At 68.6% G+C, this 20,452-nt stretch overlaps 2 protein-coding genes across 4 annotated transcripts; both read right to left on the bottom strand.

The window, feature by feature from the left end:
- Positions 1 to 36: 36 nt before the first annotated feature.
- On the bottom strand, positions 37 to 14,344 carry PRSS16 (serine protease 16). The gene is made up of 12 exons (XM_075725386.1): positions 14,338 to 14,344; positions 7,506 to 7,612; positions 7,313 to 7,412; positions 6,135 to 6,258; positions 5,930 to 6,053; positions 5,751 to 5,828; positions 5,624 to 5,671; positions 5,277 to 5,546; positions 3,099 to 3,171; positions 2,841 to 3,020; positions 638 to 771; positions 37 to 108 (listed from the first exon to the last, which is right to left on the bottom strand). Exons 1-12 carry the CDS (start codon positions 14,342 to 14,344, stop codon positions 37 to 39), a joined length of 1,317 nt encoding a protein of 438 aa, XP_075581501.1.
- Positions 14,345 to 16,001: 1,657 nt separating this feature from the next.
- On the bottom strand, positions 16,002 to 20,452 carry LOC142596334 (homeobox protein otx5-like). Of its 3 annotated transcripts, XM_075725440.1 has the most exons (4): positions 20,357 to 20,452; position 19,055; positions 18,832 to 18,983; positions 16,002 to 16,625 (listed from the first exon to the last, which is right to left on the bottom strand). In XM_075725440.1, exons 1-4 carry the CDS (start codon positions 20,450 to 20,452, stop codon positions 16,002 to 16,004), a joined length of 873 nt encoding a protein of 290 aa, XP_075581555.1. The 3 variants fall into 3 exon arrangements, with proteins under 3 accessions (XP_075581555.1, XP_075581553.1, XP_075581554.1); XM_075725438.1 differs by lacking the exon at position 19,055 and having other exon boundaries at positions 18,832 to 18,989; positions 20,326 to 20,452; XM_075725439.1 differs by lacking the exon at position 19,055 and having other exon boundaries at positions 20,353 to 20,452.

Below are 20,452 nucleotides of genomic sequence, written 5' to 3'. Positions count from 1 at the left end.
GAGGGAGGCAGGACGCCTGGGTCACATCGGGGGGGGTCACAGGGGCCGGGGGGAGGGCACAGGGGTTGGGGCGGACACGGGGGTCCGGGGGACACAGGCCTGGGTCCCCTGGGGGGTCACGGGGGTCGGGGGGGGGACATGGGACTCGGGGGGAGGGGCACATGGGTTGGGAGGGGGGCAGGACGCCTGGGTCACATCGGGGGGGGTCACAGGGGTTGGGGGTCACAGGGGTCGGGGGGGGACACGGGGGTTGGGTGGGGACAGGCCTGGGTACCCCGGGGGGGCCCAGGGGTCAGGGGGGACATGGGGGTCGGGGGGGGCAGGAGGCCTGGGTCCCCCCCATATCGAAGAAGGGGGTGAAATTTGGGGGGGGGGGGGGGTCAGGACACCTGGGTCCTGCCCCCCCCAGCGTGGCCGAGCGGCCTAGGGGCCGTGGGGGGGGGCAGGGGACACCTGGGTCCCGTCCCCCCCCAGGGGTCCCCCCGTCCTGGTGCGGTTCGGGGGGGCCGGGGGTGCCAGCCACGCTGCCAGGCGCGCGGCGATGCGCTGGGGGGGACATGGGGGGGGGTGAGCTGGGCTGTGTGTGACCCCCCCCCCCCCATGTCCCCCCCACCCCCTGGCCCCCGCCCCCGCTCACCTGGCGCGCGGCCCTCAGCGCCGGGGGGTCCCCGGGGCGCGGGGGGGCCATGTCGGCGCAGTGGGAGGCCCCCGCGATCAGCAGCCCCCCGCGGCCCCCCGCCGCGCTCAGCACGTGCCAGGGGTCCAGCGCGCCTGCGGGCAGCGCGACACGCGTCACCCCGAAACGCGTCACCCCGCCTCTGTCACCCCGAAACGCGTCACCCCACGTGTCACCCTGCACCGCGACAGCCCAAAACGTGTCACCCCACCTGTGTCACCCCGAAACGCGTCACCCCACGTGTCACCCTGCACCGCGACAGCCTGAAACGTGTCACCCCAAAATGCATCACCCCATGTGTGTCACCCTGCACCGTGTCACCCCGCCTGTGTCACCCCGAAACGCGTCACCCCATGTGTGTCACCCTGCACCGCGACAGCCTGAAATGTGTCACCCTGAAACACGTCACCCCACCTGTGTCACCCCATGTGTGTCACCCTGAAATGCGTCACCCCACCTGTGTCAACCCGAAATGCGTCACCCCGAAATGCGTCACCCCACCTGTGTCACCCCGAAACGCATCACCCCACGTGTCACCCTGCACCGCGACAGCCTGAAACGTGTCACCCCAAAATGCATCACCCCATGTGTGTCACCCTGCACCGTGTCACCCCGCCTATGTCACCCCGAAATGCGTCACCCCATGTGTCACCCTGCACCGCGACAGCCTGAAATGTGTCACCCTGAAACACGTCACCCCACCTGTGTCACCCCATGTGTGTCACCCCAAAATGCGTCACCCCGCCTGTGTCACCCTGAAACGCGTCACCCTGCCTGTGTCACCCTGCACCGTGTCAGCCCGAAACACGTCACCCCACGTGTGTCCCCTGCACCGCAACAGCCCAAAACGTGTCACCCCGAAATGCATCACCCCATGTGTGTCACCCTGCACTGCGACAGCCTGAAACATGTCACCCCACGTGTCACCCTGCACCGTGACAGCCCGGAACATGTCACCCTGAAATGCATCACCCCACGTGTGTCACCCTGCACCGTGTCAGCCCAAAACGTGTCACCCCGAAACACATCACCCCATGTGTCACCCTGCACTGTGTCAGCCCAAGACGTGTCACCCCGTGTGTCACCCTGCACCATGCCGCAACATGTAATGCCACGATGCAGCATGCAGTGCCACGCTGCACCGTGCCATGTTGCACCACGCTGTGCCATGCTGCACCATACCGTGCTGCATCACGCTGTGCCGTGATGCGCCGTGCCGCGCCATGCCATGCTGCGCCACACTGTACCACCCTGCATCATGCCATGCTGTGCCGTGCTGCATCATGCCATGCTGTGCCATGCCACGCTGCACCGTGCCGTGCCATGCTGCGCCACACTGTACCATGCTGCATCACGCCATGCTGTGCCGTGATGCCCCATGCTGTGCCACACTGCATCATGCCACGCTGTGCCATGCCACGCTGCACCGTGCTGTGCCATGCTGCGTCGTGCCATGCCATGCCGTGATGCACTGTGCCGTGCCATGCTGCACCACACTGTACCACGCTGCATCATGCCATGCTGTGCCATGATGCACCATGCTGCATCGTGCCGTGCTGCACCATGCCGTGCTGCATCATGCCGTGCCGTGATGCGCCGTGCTGTGCCATGCCATACTGCGCCACACTGTACCACGCTGCATCATGCCATTCTGTGCCGTGCTGCACCACGCTGTGCCGTGCTGCACCATGCTGTGCCGTGCCACGCTGCACCGTGCTGCGCCATGCTGCGTCATGCCACGCTGCATCGTGCCATGCTGAGCCATGATGTGCCGTGCCATGCTGCGCCATGCTGCGCCACACTGTACCACGCTGCATCATGCCATGCTGTGCCATGATGCACCACGCTGTGCCGTGATGCATCATGCCATGCTGTGCCATGCCACGCTGCACCGTGCTGCGCCATGCTGCGTCGTGCCATGCTGCACCATGCCGTGCCATGCCGTGATGCACTGTGTCATGCATGCTGCGCCACACTGTACCACGCTGCATCATGCCATGCCGTGCCGTGATGCACCATGCTGTGCCACACTGTGTCACACCACGCTGTGCCATGCCACGCTGCACCGTGCTGCGCCATGCTGCGTCGTGCCACGCTGCGTCGTGCCATGCTGTGCCACGCTGCACCACGCTGCGCCGTGCCACGCCGTGGTGCCGTGCCGTACCGTTGACGAAGAGGACGCGGTGGGTGCCGGGGTGCGCGGCACCGTAGAAGGCGTTGGTGAAGGCCACAGCGGCCCGGACGCGCGCCGGGGCGATGCCGAAGACGTCGGCGCAGAGGCTGAGCTGCGCCCGCAGCGTCTGGAAGCGGGAGAAGGGGCAGGCGGCGTCCCGGCAGCTGGGGTCTGCGGATGGGGGGGGGACACCGGCTGATGCCCCCCACCCTGCCCCCCACCCTGCCCCCCAGCCTTCCCGGCGCTCACAGAAGCCGAATTCGGTGCAGGTCTGGAAGAGCCAGAGCCGGCGGCTGCCCCCGGCCTTGGGGCGACGCAGCTCCTGCACGGCCGCCCGCCGCGAACTGGGGGTGCAGGGCAGCCCCCCCCGCCGCAGGAAGGCCTGGGGGGGGGGCCGCGCTCAGGGCTGCCCCCGGCCCCGCAGCGGGGCGCGAGGGGGGCGAGGGGGGGCGGGGGGTGCAAATGGGGTGCGAGGGGGTGCAGGAGGGTGCAAGGGTGCAGTGGGGTGCAAGGGGGTGCAGGAGGGGGTGCAAGGGTGCAGTGGGGTGCAGGAGGGTGCAAGGGGGTGCAGGAGGGTGCAGGAGGGATGAGGGGGTGCGAGGGGGTGCAGGAGGGTGCAAAGGGGTGTAAGGGGGTGCAGGAGGGGGTGCGAGGGCGCAGTGGGGTACAGGAGGGTGCAAGGGGGTGCAGGAGGGATGAGGGGGTGCAAGGGGGTGCAATGGGATGTGAGGGGGTGCAGAGGGGTGCAGGAGGGTGCAAAGGGGTGTAAGGGGGTGCAGGAGGGTGCAGGAGGGGGTGCGAGGGCACAGTGGGGTACAGGAGGGTGCAAGGGGGTGCAGGAGGGATGAGGGGGTGCAGGAGGGTGCAAGGGGGTGCAAGGGGTATGAGGGGGTGCGAGGGGGTGCAGGAGGGATGAGGGGGTGCAGGAGGGTGCAAGGGGGTGCAGGAGGGGGTGCAAGGGCGCAGTGGGGTGCAGGAGGGTGCAAGGGGGTGCAGGAGGGTGCAGGAGGGATGAGGGGGTGCGAGGGGGTGCAGGAGGGTGCAAAGGGGTGTAAGGGGGTGCAGGAGGGGGTGCGAGGGCGCAGTGGGGTACAGGAGGGTGCAAGGGGGTGCAGGAGGGATGAGGGGGTGCAGGAGGGTGCAAGGGGGTGCAAGGGGTATGAGGGGGTGCGAGGGGGTGCAGGAGGGATGAGGGGGTGCAGGAGGGTGCAAGGGGGTGCAAGGGGTATGAGGGGGTGCGAGGGGGTGCAGGAGGGATGAGGGGGTGCAGGAGGGTGCAAGGGGGTGCAATGGGATGCAAGGGGGTGCAGGGGGGTGCAAGGGGGTGCAATGGGATGCGAGGGGGTGCAGAGGGGTGCAGGAGGGTGCAAAGGGGTGTAAGGGGGTGCAGGAGGGTGCAGGAGGGGGTGCGAGGGCGCAGTGGGGTACAGGAGGGTGCAGGAGGGTGCAAGGGATATGAGAGGGTGCAAGGGGGTGCAGGAGGGATGAGGGGGTGCAATGGGGTGCAGGAGGGATGAGGGGGTGCGAGGGGGTGCAGGAGGGTGCAATGGGGTATGAGGGGGTGCAAGGGGGTGCAAGGGGGTATGAGGGGCTGCAAGAGGGATGAGGGGGTATGAGGGGGTGCAAGGGGTATGAGGGGGTGCAAGGGGGTGCAGGAGGGATGAGGGGGTGCAAGGGACACAGCAGGGCACAAAGGGGTACGAGTGGGTGCAGTGAGGCGCATTTGGGTGCAAGGGGGGGGTTTTAACGGGGTGCAGCGGGGTACAAGTGGGTGCAGCGGGGTACAGGAGGGTGCAGCGGGGGTGTGAGGGGGTCAGAAGGGGGTGCAACAGCCTACGGGGGGGTACGTTGGGGTGCAGCGGGGTACATGGAGGAGCAGGAGGGTGCAAGGGGTTACAAGTGGGTGCAAGGGGGTGCAGGGGGGTACAAGGAGGTGCAGAAGGGTAGAATGGGGTGCAGAAGGGTGCAGCGGGGGTACCTGGAGGCGCAGGAGGGTGCAGGGGGGTACAAGGAGGTGCAGGGGGGTACAAGGGGTTACAAGTGGGTGCAGGGGGGTACAAGGAGGTGCAGAGGGGTACAAGGAGGTGCAGAGGGGTACAAGGGGTTACAAGTGGGTGCAAGGGGGGGTAGGGGGATACAAGGAGGTGCAGGAGGGTGCCGAAGGGTAGAATGGGGTGCAGGGGGGTGCAAGGGGATAGAATGGGGTGCAGGGGGGGTAGAATGGGGTACAAGGGGGTGCAAGGGGGGCCAGGAGGGTGCAAGGGGAGGCCAGGAGGGTGCCGTGGGGTGCAAGGGGGGGGCCAGGAGGGTGCAGTGGGGTGCAAGAGGGTGCAAGGGGGGGCCAGGAGGGTGCCGTGGGGTGCAAGGGGGGGCCAGGAGGGTGCAGTGGGGTGCAAGGACCCCCCCGCACTCCCCCCGCCCCCCAACCTTGTTGACAGCCACGAGCCGGCGGTATGGGGAGCCGCGGTGGCCGTCAGTCATGGCGCGGCAAAGCGCGGCCACCGAGTCGGCGGGCCGGTAGCCGTTGTACTGTACCGCCCCGGCGAAGACGTCGGCCACGTTCTCCGCCAGCAGCTCCCGGTCGCCCGGTTCCCGGGGGGGGCGGCAAGAGGAGAAATCCCGTGCCACCCCCGCCAACCGCCGGCCACGCAGCCGCCCGTCCAGCGCCGCGAAGGCCGCCGCCACCGCCCTCAGGCACTGCCGGCACAGACGGGTGGGTCCCACCGTGCACCCCCGCGTCGAGGGGGTCCCCCCCTCAACCCCCTTGCACCCACCTCTGGGGACCCCCCCACGGTGGGGTCGGCGAGGGCGGCCGAGACGACCTGCGGGGAGACGGGGCCCGAGGGGTTAATGCTGCCGCAGCGCGGGGCGGGGGGTTTGGGGGGGTCCGGGGGGGCTCACGTGGTTGTATCCGGCGAAGTCAACCTGAGCGCGGATGGGAGCGGACGAGGCGACGGCGGCGGATATCAGGTGGGGAAACTGAGGCACGGGGTCACCCTTAGTGAGGTCCCTGGCCCCGCACCCCCCCTCCCACCCCCCAAAACCCCCTTTGGGGGGGGGTTCCCCGGCGTCTGGCCCACCTTGAGGCGCGCCCAGGCGGCGAGGGCGCCGGCGTAGGACCCCCCGAAACAGACCCAGGTGTGGTTGGGGCTGAGCCCCCACGCGCTCGTGACATGGAGCCGGAAGGTGGCCAGGTCGGCCAGGCTGCGGGACGGGGCCGGGGGTGAGGGGACCCCGGTATTGGGGTGCCCCCCACCCCACCCGCAGCCCCCCACCCACACTCACGCCTGCTGGCTGGAGAGGAAGCGCAGGTCAGGGTCCCCCCCCGGCCCCCGGCTGCCCCCATAGAAGCGATGCTCCAGCGCCGCCAGCAGCGCCCCGTGCGCCCGCCCCAGCTCCACCACGTGGCCTGCGCACGGACACGGACACACGGACGCATCCTTGGCATTGCCTCATCCCAGCCCTATCCCCATCCCCAACCCCATCCCCAACCACAGACCCCATCCCCAACCCCATCCCAAATCCCCATCCCAATCCCAAATCCCCATCCCAATCCCCATGCCAACCCTTCCTCAACTCCAGCCCATCCCAATCCTCATCCTCATCCCAATCTCCATCCCCATCCCAAATCCCCAATCCCTGTCCCATCGCCAACCTCATCCCCATCCCCAACCTCATCCTGATGTCCATCCCCATCCCAAATCCCAATCCCCATCGCAGTATCCATCCCCAACCCCAATCCCAAATCCCCACCCCATCCCAATCCCATCCCCATCCCTGTATCCATCCCCATCCCCAATCCCAAATCCCCACCCCATCCCCAAATCCCCAACTCCAATCCCAAATCCCCACCCCATCCCCAAATCCCCACCCCAATCCCAAATCCCCACCCCATCCCAATCCCATTCCCATCCCAGTATCCATCCCCAACCCCAATCCCAAATCCCCACCCCATCATCCATCCCCATCCCCAACCCCAATCCCAAATCCGCAAATCCCCACCCCATCCCAATCCCATCCCAGTATCCATCCCCATCCCCAACCCCAATCCCAAATCCCCATCCCAGTATCCATCCCCATCCCCAACCCCAATCCCAAATCCCCATCCCCAAATCCCCACCCCATCCCAATCCCATCCCCATCCCAGTATCCATCCCCATCCCCAACCCCAATCCCAAATCCCCATCCCCAAATCCCCATCCCAATCCCAAATCCCATCCCAACCTCCATCCCCGTTCCAAATCCCCAACCCCATTCCCAAATCCCCAACCCCATTCCCAAATCCCCATCCCCAAATCCCCATCCCAATCCCAAATCCCATCCCAAACTCCATCCCCGTTCCAAATCCCCAACCCCATTCCCAAATCCCCAACCCCATTCCCAATTCCCAAATCCCCATTCCCATCCCCATCCCACCCTCGATCCCCATCCCAAATCCCCACCCCCATTCCCAAATCCCGTACCCCTGCTCAGGACCCCCGGGGCCAGGCCGCTCTCCCCCCCCAGCAGCAGGAACACGGGTCCGCCCGGCTGCTGCCAGAATTCCCGGCTGATCCAGTACCGCTGCGGGAAAGGGCGGCGGGTGGGCGCGTGGTGGGGGCACACGCGTGTGCCAGGCGTGTGCCAGGCGTGTGCCAGGCGTGTGCCCCCCCTTACCTGGCGGAGGCTGCGCCGCTCCAGGCGGTCGAAGTGGTCGAGGGGCTGGAGCAGGGACCCCTCCAGGGGGGCCCCCCCGCGCCCCCCCGGCCCCCCCGCGCCGGGCCCTGGGGACACACGTGCCACGAGCTCGCCAGGGCTCAGCCCCTCCCCAATGGGGGTCCCGGGGCGCTCATGGGGGTCCCGGGGTGCTAATGGGGGTCCCGGGGCACTAATGGGGGTCCTGGGGTGCTAATGAGGGGTCCTGGGGTGCTAATTTGGGTTGTGGGGTGCTAACTGGGGTCCCAGCACCCTAATGGGGGTCCCGGGGCGCTAATGGGGGTCCTGGGGTGCTAAATGGGGTCCCAGCACCCTAATGGGGGTCCCGGGGCGCTAATGGGGGTCCTGGGGTGCTAATTGGGGTCCCAGCACCCCAATGGGGGTCCCTGCACCCTAAAGGGGGTCCTGGGGTGCTAACTGGGGTCCCAGCACATTAATGGGGGTCCTGGGGTGCTAACTGGGGTCGTGGGGTGCTAAATGGGGACCCAGCACCCCAATGGGGGTCTCGGGGCGCTAATGGGGGTCCTGGGGTGCTAATTGGGGTCCCAGCACCCTAATGGGGGTCCCTGCACCCTAAAGGGGGTCCTGGGGTGCTAACTGGGGTCCCAGCACCCCAATGGGGGTCCCTGCACCCTAAAGGGGGTCCTGGGGTGCTAACTGGGGTCCCAGCACATTAATGGGGGTCCTGGGGTGCTAACTGGGGTCGTGGGGTGCTAAATGGGGACCCAGCACCCCAATGGGGGTCCCGGGGCGCTAATTGGGGTCCCGGGGTGCTGACTGGGGTCGTGGGGTGCTGACTGGGGTCCCAGCTCCCTAATGGGTGTCCTGGGGTGTTAACTGAGGTCGTGGGGTGCTAACTGGGGTCCCAGCACCCCAATGGGGGTCGTGGGGTGATAACTGGGGTCCCAGCACTTTAATGGGGGTCCTGGGGTGCTAACTGGGGTCCTGGGGTGCTGACTGGGGTCCCAGCACCCTAATGGGGGTCCTGGGGTTCTAACTGGGGTCCCAGCACCCTCATTGGGGTCCTGGGACGCTAATTAGGTGCACCCTCATCAGGGTCCTGGGGTGCTAATTGGGGTCCCAGGGCCCTCAGTGGGGTCCCAGCACCCTAATGGGGGTCCTGGGGTGCTAACTGGGGTCCTGTGGTGCTAATCAGGGTCCCAGCACCCTCATCAGGGTCCTATGGTGCTAATTGGGGTCCCAGCACCCTCACTGGGGTCCCAGCACCCTCATCGGGGTCCCCGAGGGCCCGGCTGGGGTCCCGCAGTGGGATGCGGGGCCCCCCAGGACCCCCACTCACCCGCCTCCGCCTGCGCCAGGAGCAGCAGCAGCAGCAGCCGGGGCATGGCGGGGCCGGGGCAGGCACCGGGAGCACCGGGAGCAGCACCGGGATGCAGCACCGGGATGCAGCACCGGGAGCGGTGGGACCAGCACCGGGACGCAGCGGAATGCACCGGGAGCAGCGGAATGCACCGGGAGCAGCACCGGGAGCAGCACCGGGATGCACCGGGAGCAGCACCGGGAGCAGCACCGGGATGCAGCACCGGGATGCAGCACCGGGAGCGGTGGGACCAGCACCGGGACGCAGCGGAATGCACCGGGAGCAGCGGAATGCACCGGGAGCAGCACCGGGAGCAGCACCGGGAGCAGCACCGGGATGCAGCACCGGGATGCAGCACCGGGATGCAGCACCGGGAGCGGTGGGACCAGCACCGGGACGCAGCGGAATGCACCGGGAGCAGCGGAATGCACCGGGAGCAGCACCGGGAGCAGCACCGGGACGCAGCGGGATGCACCGGGAGCAGCACCGGGACGCAGCGGGATGCACCGGGAGCAGCACCGGGCTCCGCTCGCTGCTTTTATGGGCTCCACCGGCCCGGCCGGGGCGGGGGGGGGCAGTTTCGGTTTCCCTTGTACCGGGGAGGACGGGACACGACACTGGGGGCTGCGCACCCCCGCACGCGTGTGCAAGGGGCTCTGCACCCCCATCTGTGTGTGCAAGGGGCTGTGCACCCCTGCACGCGTGTGCAAGGGGCTGTGCACCCCCATCTGCGTGTGCAAGGGGCCGTGCACCCCTGCACGCGTGTGCAAGGGGCTGTGCACCCCCATCTGCGTGTGCAAGGGGCCGTGCACCCCTGCAAGCATGTGCAAGGGGCTGTGCACCCCCATCTGCGTGTGCAAGGGTCCGTGCACCCCCACCTGCGTGTGCAAGGGGCTGTGCACCCCAATCTGTGTGTGTTCAAGGGGCCGTGCACCCCCACCTGCGTGTGCAAGGGGCTCTGCACCCCTGCACGTGTGTGCAAGGGGCTGTGCACCCCAATCTGTGTGTGTTCAAGGGGCCGTGCACCCCCATCTGCGTGTGCAAGGGGCTCTGCACCCCCATCTGCGTGTGCAAGGGGCTGTGCACCCCAATCTGTGTGTGTTCAAGGGGCCGTGCACCCCCATCTGCGTGTGCAAGGGGCTCTGCACCCCTGCATGCGTGTGCAAGGGGCTGTGCACCCCAATCTGTGTGTGTTCAAGGGGCCGTGCACCCCCATCTGCGTGTGCAAGGGGCTGTGCACCCCAATCTGTGTGTGTTCAAGGGGCCGTGCACCCCCATCTGCGTGTGCAAGGGGCTGTGCACCCCAATCTGTGTGTGTTCAAGGGGCCGTGCACCCCCACCTGCGTGTGCAAGGGGCTCTGCACCCCTGCACGTGTGTGCAAGGGGCTGTGCACCCCAATCTGTGTGTGTTCAAGGGGCCGTGCACCCCCATCTGCGTGTGCAAGGGGCTCTGCACCCCCATCTGCGTGTGCAAGGGGCTGTGCACCCCAATCTGTGTGTGTTCAAGGGGCCGTGCACCCCCATCTGCGTGTGCAAGGGGCTCTGCACCCCTGCACGTGTGTGCAAGGGGCTCTGCACCCCAATCTGTGTGTGTTCAAGGGGCCGTGCACCCCCATCTGCGTGTGCAAGGGGCTCTGCACCCCCACCTGCGTGTGCAAGGGGCCATGCACCCCTGCACACGTGTGCAAGGGGCTCTGCACCCCCATCTGCGTGTGCAAGGGGCCGTGCACCCCTGCAAGCATGTGCAAGGGGCTGTGCACCCCGATCTGCGTGTGCAAGGGGCCGTGCACCCCCACCTGCGTGTGCAAGGGGCTGTGCACCCCAATCTGTGTGTGTTCAAGGGGCCGTGCACCCCCACCTGCGTGTGCAAGGGGCTCTGCACCCCTGCACGTGTGTGCAAGGGGCTGTGCACCCCAATCTGTGTGTGTTCAAGGGGCCGTGCACCCCCATCTGCGTGTGCAAGGGGCTCTGCACCCCCATCTGCGTGTGCAAGGGGCTGCGCACCCCCCGACCTGCGTGTGCAAGGGGCCGTGCACCCCCACCTGCGTGTGCAAGAGGCTGCACACCCCCACCTGCGTGTGCAAGGGGCCGTGCACCCCTGCACGCGTGTGCAAGGGGCCGCGGCGGCCAGCGCGTCCCCACGCCGCGTGGCATCGGCACCGGCCCGGACGCGTCCCCGTCCCCGTCCCCGTCCCCGTCCCCATCCCGGGGGGGCCGCAGGCCGCCCCCCCCGCCCCGCCCCCTCCCTCCGGGCCGCTAAACCGGGCTTGACCCCCTTGCCGGGCCCCGGCCCCGGCCCGGCTCAGCACGGATTAGGCTCCATCTGCCCGGCCGGCGGCCGCCGAGCTGCTGCCACGGTCTGGGTTAACCCCGGGGGGCGGCAGCCCCGCCGGCACAGCCCCCCCTGCACGGACCCACCTGGGCCTGGACCCCCCCATTGCAGGGAACCCCCCCCCCCGGGCACCCCCAGGGACCCCCATGGGCAGGGACCCCCCCCAGGGCACCCCCAGGGACCCCCATGGGTAGGGACCCCCCCAGGGCACCCCCAGGGACCCCCATGTGCAGGGACCCCCCCCAAGCCAAGCCTGGGGCACCCCCAGGGCACCCCATGGGCAGGGACCCCCCCAGGAGCACCCCCAGGGACCCCCATGTGCAGGGACCCCCCCCAAGCCAAGCCTGGGGCACCCCCAGGGACCCCCATGGGCAGGGACCCCCCCCAGGAGCACCCCGAGGGACCCCCATGGGCAGGGACCCCCCCCCCCGGGCACCCCCCGGGACCCCCATGGGCAGGGACCCCCCCAGGGCACCCCCAGGGACCCCCATGGGCAGGGACCCCCCCCAGGAGCACCCCGAGGGACCCCCATGGGCAGGGATCCCCCCCCCGGGCACCCCCAGGGCACCCCATGGGCAGGGACCCCCCCAGGAGCACCCCGAGGGACCCCCATGTGCAGGGACCCCCCCCAAGCCAAGCCTGGGGCACCCCCAGGGACCCCCATGGGCAGGGACCCCCCCCAGGAGCACCCCGAGGGACCCCCATGGGCAGGGACACCCCCCCAGGGCACCCCCAGGGCACCCCATGGGCAGGGACCCCCCCCAAGCCAATCCTGGGGCACCCCCAGGGACCCCCATGGGCAGGGACCCCCCCCAGGAGCACCCCGAGGGACCCCCATGGGCAGGGACACCCCCCCCGGGCACCCCCAGGGACCCCCATGGGCAGGGACCCCCCCAGGGCACCCCCAGGGACCCCCATGTGCAGGGACCCCCCCCCAAGCGAAGCCTGGGGCACCCCCAGGGACCCCCATGGGCAGGGACCCCCCCCAGGAGCACCCCAGGGACCCCCATGTGCAGGGACCCCCCCCCAGGGCACCCCCAGGGCAGTCCATGGGCAGGGACCCCCCCAGGGCACCCCCAGGGACCCCCATGGGCAGGGACCCCCCCCAAGCCAAGCCTGGGGCACCCCCAGGGACCCCCATGGGCAGGGACCCCCCCCAGGAGCACCCCAGGGACCCCCATGTGCAGGGACCCCCCCCCAGGAGCACCCCAGGGACCCCCATGTGCAGGGACCCCAGATGCAGCCCCCAAGTGCACGCCCCCCCCTGCCCCGAGTGCCCAGACCCCCCCAGCACTGCCGGGGTCCCCCCGGCCCCCCCATGCCCGTCGCCCATGGGTGCAGCCCCCCAGGCCTGGACCCCCCAGCTCCAGATTAGCGCCTGGCGGATTTGCGGCGGCATTTTGGGGGTGCAGAGGGGTTAAAGGGAAATGGGGGGGCGGGTGAGGGGGGTGTGGCGGGGGGGGTTTGCCCTCCTTTTGCCAGAGCTCGGGGGTCTCCCGGGGCTGGGACCCTGGTGCAAAGGGGACACACGGGGTGCCCGGGGGTCTGGGGGGGGGTGCAGAGGGGTGCGTGGGGGTCTATGGGGGTGCATGGGGGTCTGTGGGGGTGCACGGGGGTCTGTGGGGGTGCGTGGGGGCCCATGGGGGTGCATGGGGGTCTGTGGGGGTGCACAGGGGTCTGTGGGGGTGCGTGGGGGCCTATGGGGGTGCATGGGGGTCTATGGGGGTGCACAGGGGTCTATGGGGGTGCATGGGGGTCTGTGGGGGTGCACAGGGGTCTGTGGGGGTGCGTGGGGGCCTATGGGGGTGCATGGGGGTCTGTGGGGGTGCACAGGGGTCTGTGGGGGTGCGTGGGGGCCTATGGGGGTGCATGGGGGTCTATGGGGGTGCACAGGGGTCTATGGGGGTGCATGGGGGTCTGTGGGGGTGCACAGGGGTCTATGGGGGTGCGTGGGGGTCTATGGGGGTGCACAAGGGTCTATGGGGGTGCATGGGGGTCTATGGTGGTGCATGGGGGTCTATAGGGGTGCGTGGGGGCCTGTGGGGGTGCGTGGGGGCCTATGTGGGTGCAGAGGGGCCTATGGGGGTGCAGAGGGGTCTGTAGGGGTGCAGAGGGGTCTGTAGGGGTGCACGGGGGTCTATGGGGTGCAGAGGGGTCTGTGGGGGTGCAGAGGGGTGCAGAGGGGTCTATGGGGGTGCACAGGGGTCTATTGGGGTGCACAGGGGTCTATGGGGGTGCAGAGGGGTGCACAGGGGTCTATGGGGGTCCAGAGGGGTCTGTAGGGGTGCAGAGGGGTCTATGGGGGTGCACAGGGGTCTATAGGGGTGCAGAGGGGTCTATGGGGGTGCACAGGGGTCTGTGGGGGTGCACGGGGTCTATGGGGGTGCAGAGGGGTCTGTGGGGGTGCAGAGGGGTCTGTAGGGGTGCACGGGGTCTATGGGGGTGCAGAGGGGTCTGTGGGGGTGCAGAGGGGTCTGTAGGGGTGCACGGGGTCTATGGGGGTGCAGAGGGGTCTGTAGGGGTGCAGAGGGGTCTGTGGGGGTGCAGAGGGGTCTGTGGGGGTTCACAGGGTTCTGTAGGGGTGCACGGGGGTCTATGGGGTGCACAGGGGTCTATGGGGGTGCAGAGGGGTGCACAGGGGTCTATGGGGGTGCAGAGGGGTCTGTTGGGGTACACAGGGGTCTATGGGGGTCCACAGGGGTCTGTGGGGGTGCAGAGGGGTCTATGGGGGTGCACAGGGGTCTATGGGGGTCCAGAGGGGTCTGTAGGGGTGCATGGGGGTCTATGGGGTCCACAGGGGTCTATGGGGTGCAGAGGGGTCTATAGGGGTGCACGGGGTCTATGGGGGTGCAGAGGGGTCTGTAGGGGTGCACAGGGGTCTATGGGGGTGCAGAGGGGTCTGTAGGGGTGCACGGGGTCTATGGGGGTGCAGAGGGGTCTGTAGGGGTGCACAGGGGTCTATGTGGGTCCACAGGGGTCTATGGGGTGCACGGGGGGTCTATGGGGGTGCACAGGCTGCACGCAGCTGCACGGGGGCATCTGTGGGGCTGCAGAGGGGGACCCCGGGGTCTCTGGGGGGGCTCCAGGGTCCCTGGGGGTGCAGGGACCCCCGCAGCGGCCACGCCGCGGGCAGCTGTCACCTGCCATCGCCCAGCAATTCATCACCCAGCCCCTAATCCCTCTAATTCGCCCCGTTTGCTAAATCAGAGTGGTAAAAATAGCCCGGGGGGGGGGGGGGTTGAGCGGGGGCCGGGACCCCTGCGGGGCGGGAGCTTTGGGTCTCGCGGCCCAGGATGGGGTGACACCGGGGTCCCCGTGTGCCCCCCCACCCAGCTCCCTACCTGCTCCACGCAGCCCCTCGTTAGCTGCTGCCCTTAATGAGCGAGGCAGAGGGCGCGCCCCCCCCCCTCTCCTTTTCTGCTTTTTTGGGGGTGTTTTTTTTTATTAATTCCATTTTTTTTAAGCCTTTTTTCCTTCCTCCGTGCGCTCGCCAGCCCCGCACCGAGCTGCACGGGGTGGGGGGGATGGGGGAAGACGCAGCTATGGGGGGGACGGGGGAGACCCAGGGGGGTCGGGGTGCAGGGGGGGACGGGGACGCTCCCCACAGCGGCTGGAACGGGGTCCCACCCTGCTGCACGGCCCACGGGGACGCTCCGTGGCCTGGGGACGATCCGTGGCCCCGGGATACTCTGTGCCGTGGGGACAATCCGTGGCCCAGGGATGCTGCGTGGCCCCGGGATGATCCGTGCCACGAGGATGCTCCACGGCTGCGGAGCTGCATCACATCGCAAGGATGCACCGTGCCACAGGGATGCTCCGTGCCACTGGGACAGTCTGTGCCACAGGGATGCTCCGTGCCGCCGGGATAGTCTGTGCCACGGGGATGCTCCGTGCCGCCGGGACGGTCTGTGCCACGGGGATGCTCCATGCCACCGGGATAGTCTGTGCCACGGGGATGCTCCGTGCCACTGGGACAGTCTGTGCCACGGGGATGCTCCGTGCCGTGGGAACAGTCCACCACGCAGGGATTCTCCGTGGTGCAGGGATGCTCCATGGCATGCGGACGCTCAGTGCCGTGGGGATGCGCCCGCCGTGCTGCGGACAGTCCATGGTGCAGGGATGCTCTGTTCCACTGGGATACTCCGTCCTGGGATGCTCCGTGCCCGGATGCTGCATGCCATGGGGATGCTCCATGCCATGGAGACAGTCCACGGTGTAGGGATGCTCCGTGCAGGGATGCTCTGTGCTGCAGGGATGCCTCGTGCCGTGGGGATGCTCCATGATGCAGGGACGCCCCGTGCCATGGGGATGCTCCGTGCCATGGGAATAGTCCATGGTGCAGGGATGCCTCATGCCGTGGGGATGCTCCATGCCCCAGGAATAGTCCATGGTGCAGGGATGCCTCGTGCCGTGGGGATGCTCCATGCCGCGGGAATGCCCCGTGCTGCAGGAACGCCCCGTGCTGCAGGAACGCTCCGTGCCCCAGGAATAGTCCATGGTGCAGGGATGCCTCGTGCCATGGGGATGCTCCGTGCCACGGGGTTGCCCTGTGCCGTGGGGATGCACTGTGCCATGCGGGTGTCCCATGCCACAGGGATGCTCCGTGCCATGCCGGTGCCCCGTGCCACAGGGATGCTCCGTGCCGCAGGGATGCCCCGTGCCACGGAGATGCTCTGTGCCGCAGGGATGCCCCGTGCCATAGGGATGCCCCGTGCCGCGGGGATGCGCGGCGCTGGCTGCCGCCGAGCCTGCAGCAGCCGGGGGGTCTTGGGTGCCGTCGGCGGGTGCCGGTGCCGGTCCGCGCTCACAAGACCTGGAACTTCCAGGAGCTCTGGTCCTTGTAGTCCAGGCAGTCGGCGGCGTTGAAGTTGAGCTTCCAGGAGGTCGCCTGGTCCTTGTAGTCCAGGCAGTCGACGGGGCCGAAGCCCAGCCCGGCGGTGCCGTAGCCCTGCCCGGCCAAGCCGGCGGGCGAGGGGGCCAGGTGGGCGCCCATGGTGGGGGTGGCCAGGGGGCTGAGCGCCGCCCCGGGAGCCCCCAGCTGCGGGTGCATGGGCGAGAGGTAGGAGCTGCAGTCCAGGCCCCCGAAATAGGCGGCCGAGCCGGCGTAACCTTGAGCGTAGCCGGCGGCTTGGCTGTAGGCGCCGGGGAAAGGCGCCGAGCGCGGCAAGCCCGGGGCGGCCGAGGAAGCCAAGGGGTCGGGGACGGGCGAGATGGAAGCCGGGCTCCAGATGGAGACGGTGGCGGCGGCGGCGGAGCTGGGGGTGCCGGCGGGAGCGCTGGGCGGGGGGCTGTAGGGCCCGGCCGCCCCCGCCTCGGCGCCCGCCTCGCGGGCCGGGGAACTCTTCTTCTTGGCGGGGCGAGCCTTGGCCTGGCCGCTGCTCTGCTGCTGCTGCTGCCGGCACTTGGCCCGGCGGTTCTTGAACCACACCTGCGGGAGCGGGCGCTGAGCGGGGAAACCCAGGCAGGCCGCCGTGCACGGGGGCGGGCGTGCAAGGAGCTGCGGCCCCTGGGCGTGCATGGGGGTGTGCGTGCATCCCCTGGGCGTGCACATGTGGGTGTGCGTGCAATGAGCTGCATCCCCTGGGCATGCATGGGGGTGTGCGTGCATCCCCTGGGCGTACGCGCGTGTGCGTGCAACGAGCTGCATCCCCTGGGCGTGCACGGGGGTGTGCGTGCATCGCCTGGGCGTGTGTATATGTGTGCATGTGTGTGCAACGAGCTGCATCCCCTGGGCGTGCACGGGGGTGTGCGTGCATCGCCTGGGCGTGTGTATATGTGTGCATGTGTGTGCAACGAGCTGCATCCCCTGGGCGTGCATGGGGGTGTGTGTGCATCGCCTGGGCATGCGTGCGCGTGCATGTGTGTGCAACGAGCTGCGTCCCCTGGGTGTGCAAGCGTGTGTGTGCGCAATGAGCTGCATTCCCTGGGCGTGCATGGGGGTGTGCGTGCATCGCCTGGGCATGCACATGTGTGCATGTGTGTGCTACGAGGTGCATCCCCTGGGCATGCATGGGGGTGTGCGTGCAACGAGCTGCATCCCCTGAGCGTGCATGGGGGTGTGCGTGCATCCCCTGGGCGTGCATGTGTGTGCATGTGTGTGCTACGAGCTGCGTACCCTGGGTGTGCATGGGGGTGTGCATGCAACGAGCTGCGTCCCCTGGGCGTGCACGGGGGTGTGCATGCATCCCCTGGGCATGCGTGTGTATGTGTGTGTGTGCAAGGAGCTGCATCCCCTGGGCATGCATGGGGGTGTGCATGCAACAAGCTGCGTCCCCTGGGTGTGCATGCATGTGTGCGTGCAATGGGCTGCGTCCCCTGGGTGTGCATGTGTGTGTGCGCGTGCAATGAGCTGCATCCCCTGGGCGTGCACGTGTGTGTGTGCGTGCAATGAGCTGCATCCCCTGGGTGTGCATGGGGGTGTGCGTGCAATGCGCTGCATCCCCTGGGCGTGCATGGGGGTGTGCGTGCATCGCCTGGGCGTGTGTATATGTGTGCATGTGTGTGCAACGAGCTGCATCCCCTGGGCGTGCATGGGGGTGTGTGTGCATCGCCTGGGCATGCGTGCGCGTGCATGTGTGTGCAACGAGCTGCGTCCCCTGGGTGTGCAAGCGTGTGTGTGCGCAATGAGCTGCATTCCCTGGGCGTGCATGGGGGTGTGCGTGCATCGCCTGGGCATGCACATGTGTGCATGTGTGTGCTACGAGGTGCATCCCCTGGGCATGCATGGGGGTGTGCGTGCAACGAGCTGCATCCCCTGAGCGTGCATGGGGGTGTGCGTGCATCCCCTGGGCGTGCATGTGTGTGCATGTGTGTGCTACGAGCTGCGTACCCTGGGTGTGCATGGGGGTGTGCATGCAACGAGCTGCGTCCCCTGGGCGTGCACGGGGGTGTGCATGCATCCCCTGGGCATGCGTGTGTATGTGTGTGTGTGCAAGGAGCTGCATCCCCTGGGCATGCATGGGGGTGTGCATGCAACAAGCTGCGTCCCCTGGGTGTGCATGCGTGTGTGCGTGCAATGGGCTGCGTCCCCTGGGTGTGCATGTGTGTGCGCGTGCAATGAGCTGCATCCCCTGGGCGTGCACGTGTGTGTGTGCGTGCAATGAGCTGCATCCCCTGGGTGTGCATGGGGGTGTGCGTGCAATGCGCTGCATCCCCTGGGCGTGCATGGGGGTGTGCGTGCATCCCCTGGGCGTGCACGTGTGTGTGCATGCGTGCAATGAGCTGCATCCCCTGGGCGTGCATATGCGGATGCGCGCATCAGATCACATCCCTCTGCGTGCGCACACGCGTGCGCATGCCAAGCTGCGTCCCCAGCTTCGTGTGTGCACCGAGCTGCGTCCCCTTGACACACGCATGGGTGCGAATCGCCCCCCCGTGCCTACACACATGCGTGTGAGCACGGAGCCGCGTGCCCTGGGCGTGCCCGCACACCCTCACGCGTGCACACCGGCGCGTCCAGCCCTGCCGTACCCACCACCGTGCACACGCGGGCCGTGCGCGACCGTCCCGGTGCGTACGGGGCTGCGCACGTCCTGCGCGCGCAGGACCACGCGCGTCCCCTGCTCATGCACGGCCCGTGCACCACCCTTCCTCGTGCGCCCGAGGCCTCGCACGTCGCCCGCGCCGGGGCTCACCTGCACGCGGGACTCGGGCAGGTTGATCTTCAGGGCCACCTCCTCGCGCATGAAGATGTCGGGGTAGCGCGTCTTGGCGAAGAGAGCCTCCAGGATGTCCAGCTGCGCCCGCGTGAAGGTGGTGCGCTCCCGGCGCTGCTTCCGCGGCGTGGCTGCGGCGGGCCGGGGGCGTCAGGGCGGCCCCCCTCACGCCCCTGCCCCACGGGAACACCCCCCCACACACACTCCAGGCGAGGACCGGGGCGGGAGGGGAGCGCGTGCGAACCCCCCGGTGCAAAACCTTCCCTGTGCAACCCATGCGACCGCCCCGTGCATCCCACCCCCCCCGTGCAACACCCCCCGTGCATCCCACCTCACTGCAACTCCCCCCGTGCATCCCACCCCGCCATGCAAACCCCCCGTGCATCCCACCTCACTGCAACCCCCCCGTGCATCCCACCCCGCCATGCAAACCCCCCATGCATCCCACCTCGCCATGCAACCCCCCCGTGCATCCCACTCCCATGCAACCCCCCCGTGCATCCCACCCCCCCGTGCAAACCCCCCGTGCATCCCACCTCACTGCAACCCCCCCATGCATCCCACCCCCCGCACAAACCCCCCCGTGCATCCCACCCCGCCGTGCAAACCCCCTGTGCATCCCACCTCACTGCAACCCCCCCGTGCATCCCACCCCCTGCACAACCCCCCCGTGCATCCCACCTCACTGCAACCCCCCCGTGCGTCCACTCCCCTGCAACCCCCCCCATGCAGCCCACTCCCATGCAGACCCCCCGTGCAACCCACCCCCGTGCAAAACCCCTGTGCAACCCATGCACCCCCCCATGCAACTCACTCCCATGCAGACCCCCCCGTGCAACCCACCCCCGTGCAAAACCCCTGTGCAACCCACCGTGCAACCCACTCCCCTGCAACCCCCCCGTGCATCCACCTCACTGCAACCCACCCCCCGTGCAAAACCCCTGTGCAACCCACCGTGGCAACCCACTCCCCTGCAACCCCCCCGTGCATCCCACCTCACTGCAACCCACCCCCGTGCAAACCCCTGTGCAACCCACCGTGCAACCCACTCCCCTGCAACCCCCCCGTGCATCCCACCTCACTGCAACCCACCCCCGTGCAAACCCCCGTGCAACCCACCGTGCAACCCACTCCCCTGCAACTCCCCCGTGCATCCCACCTCACTGCAACCCACCCCCGTGCAAAACCCCCGTGCAACCCACCGTGCAATCCCACTCCCCTGCAAACCCCCCCGTGCATCCCACCTCACTGCAACCCCCCCATGCGTCCCACTCCCCTGCAACCCCCCCATGCAGCCCACTCCATGCAGACCCCCCCGTGCAACCCACCCCCGTGCAAAACCCCCGTGCAACCCACTCCCATGCAGACCCCCCGTGCAACCCACTCCCATGCAGATGCCCCACGCAAAAACGTCTGTGCAACCCCCCAGTGCCTCCACCCCCCGCAAGCCCCCCGTGCATCCCACCCCATGCCGGGCAAGCGCCGGCGGCCCCCCAGGGCTCACCGGGTAGCCCACGGCCGAGTGCAGCAGGTCCATGCCGGGCCCGGCCAGGCTCAGCCCGTTGACGGCGTAGTGGGGCTGCTTGATGTAGGACATCAT

This window comes from Pelecanus crispus, chromosome 30 (assembly GCF_030463565.1).
Source record: "Pelecanus crispus isolate bPelCri1 chromosome 30, bPelCri1.pri, whole genome shotgun sequence".
NCBI classification, from domain to species: domain Eukaryota; kingdom Metazoa; phylum Chordata; class Aves; order Pelecaniformes; family Pelecanidae; genus Pelecanus; species Pelecanus crispus.
Note: the sequence above shows the minus strand (reverse complement) of the source record. Positions and strands in the feature narration are given on the sequence as shown.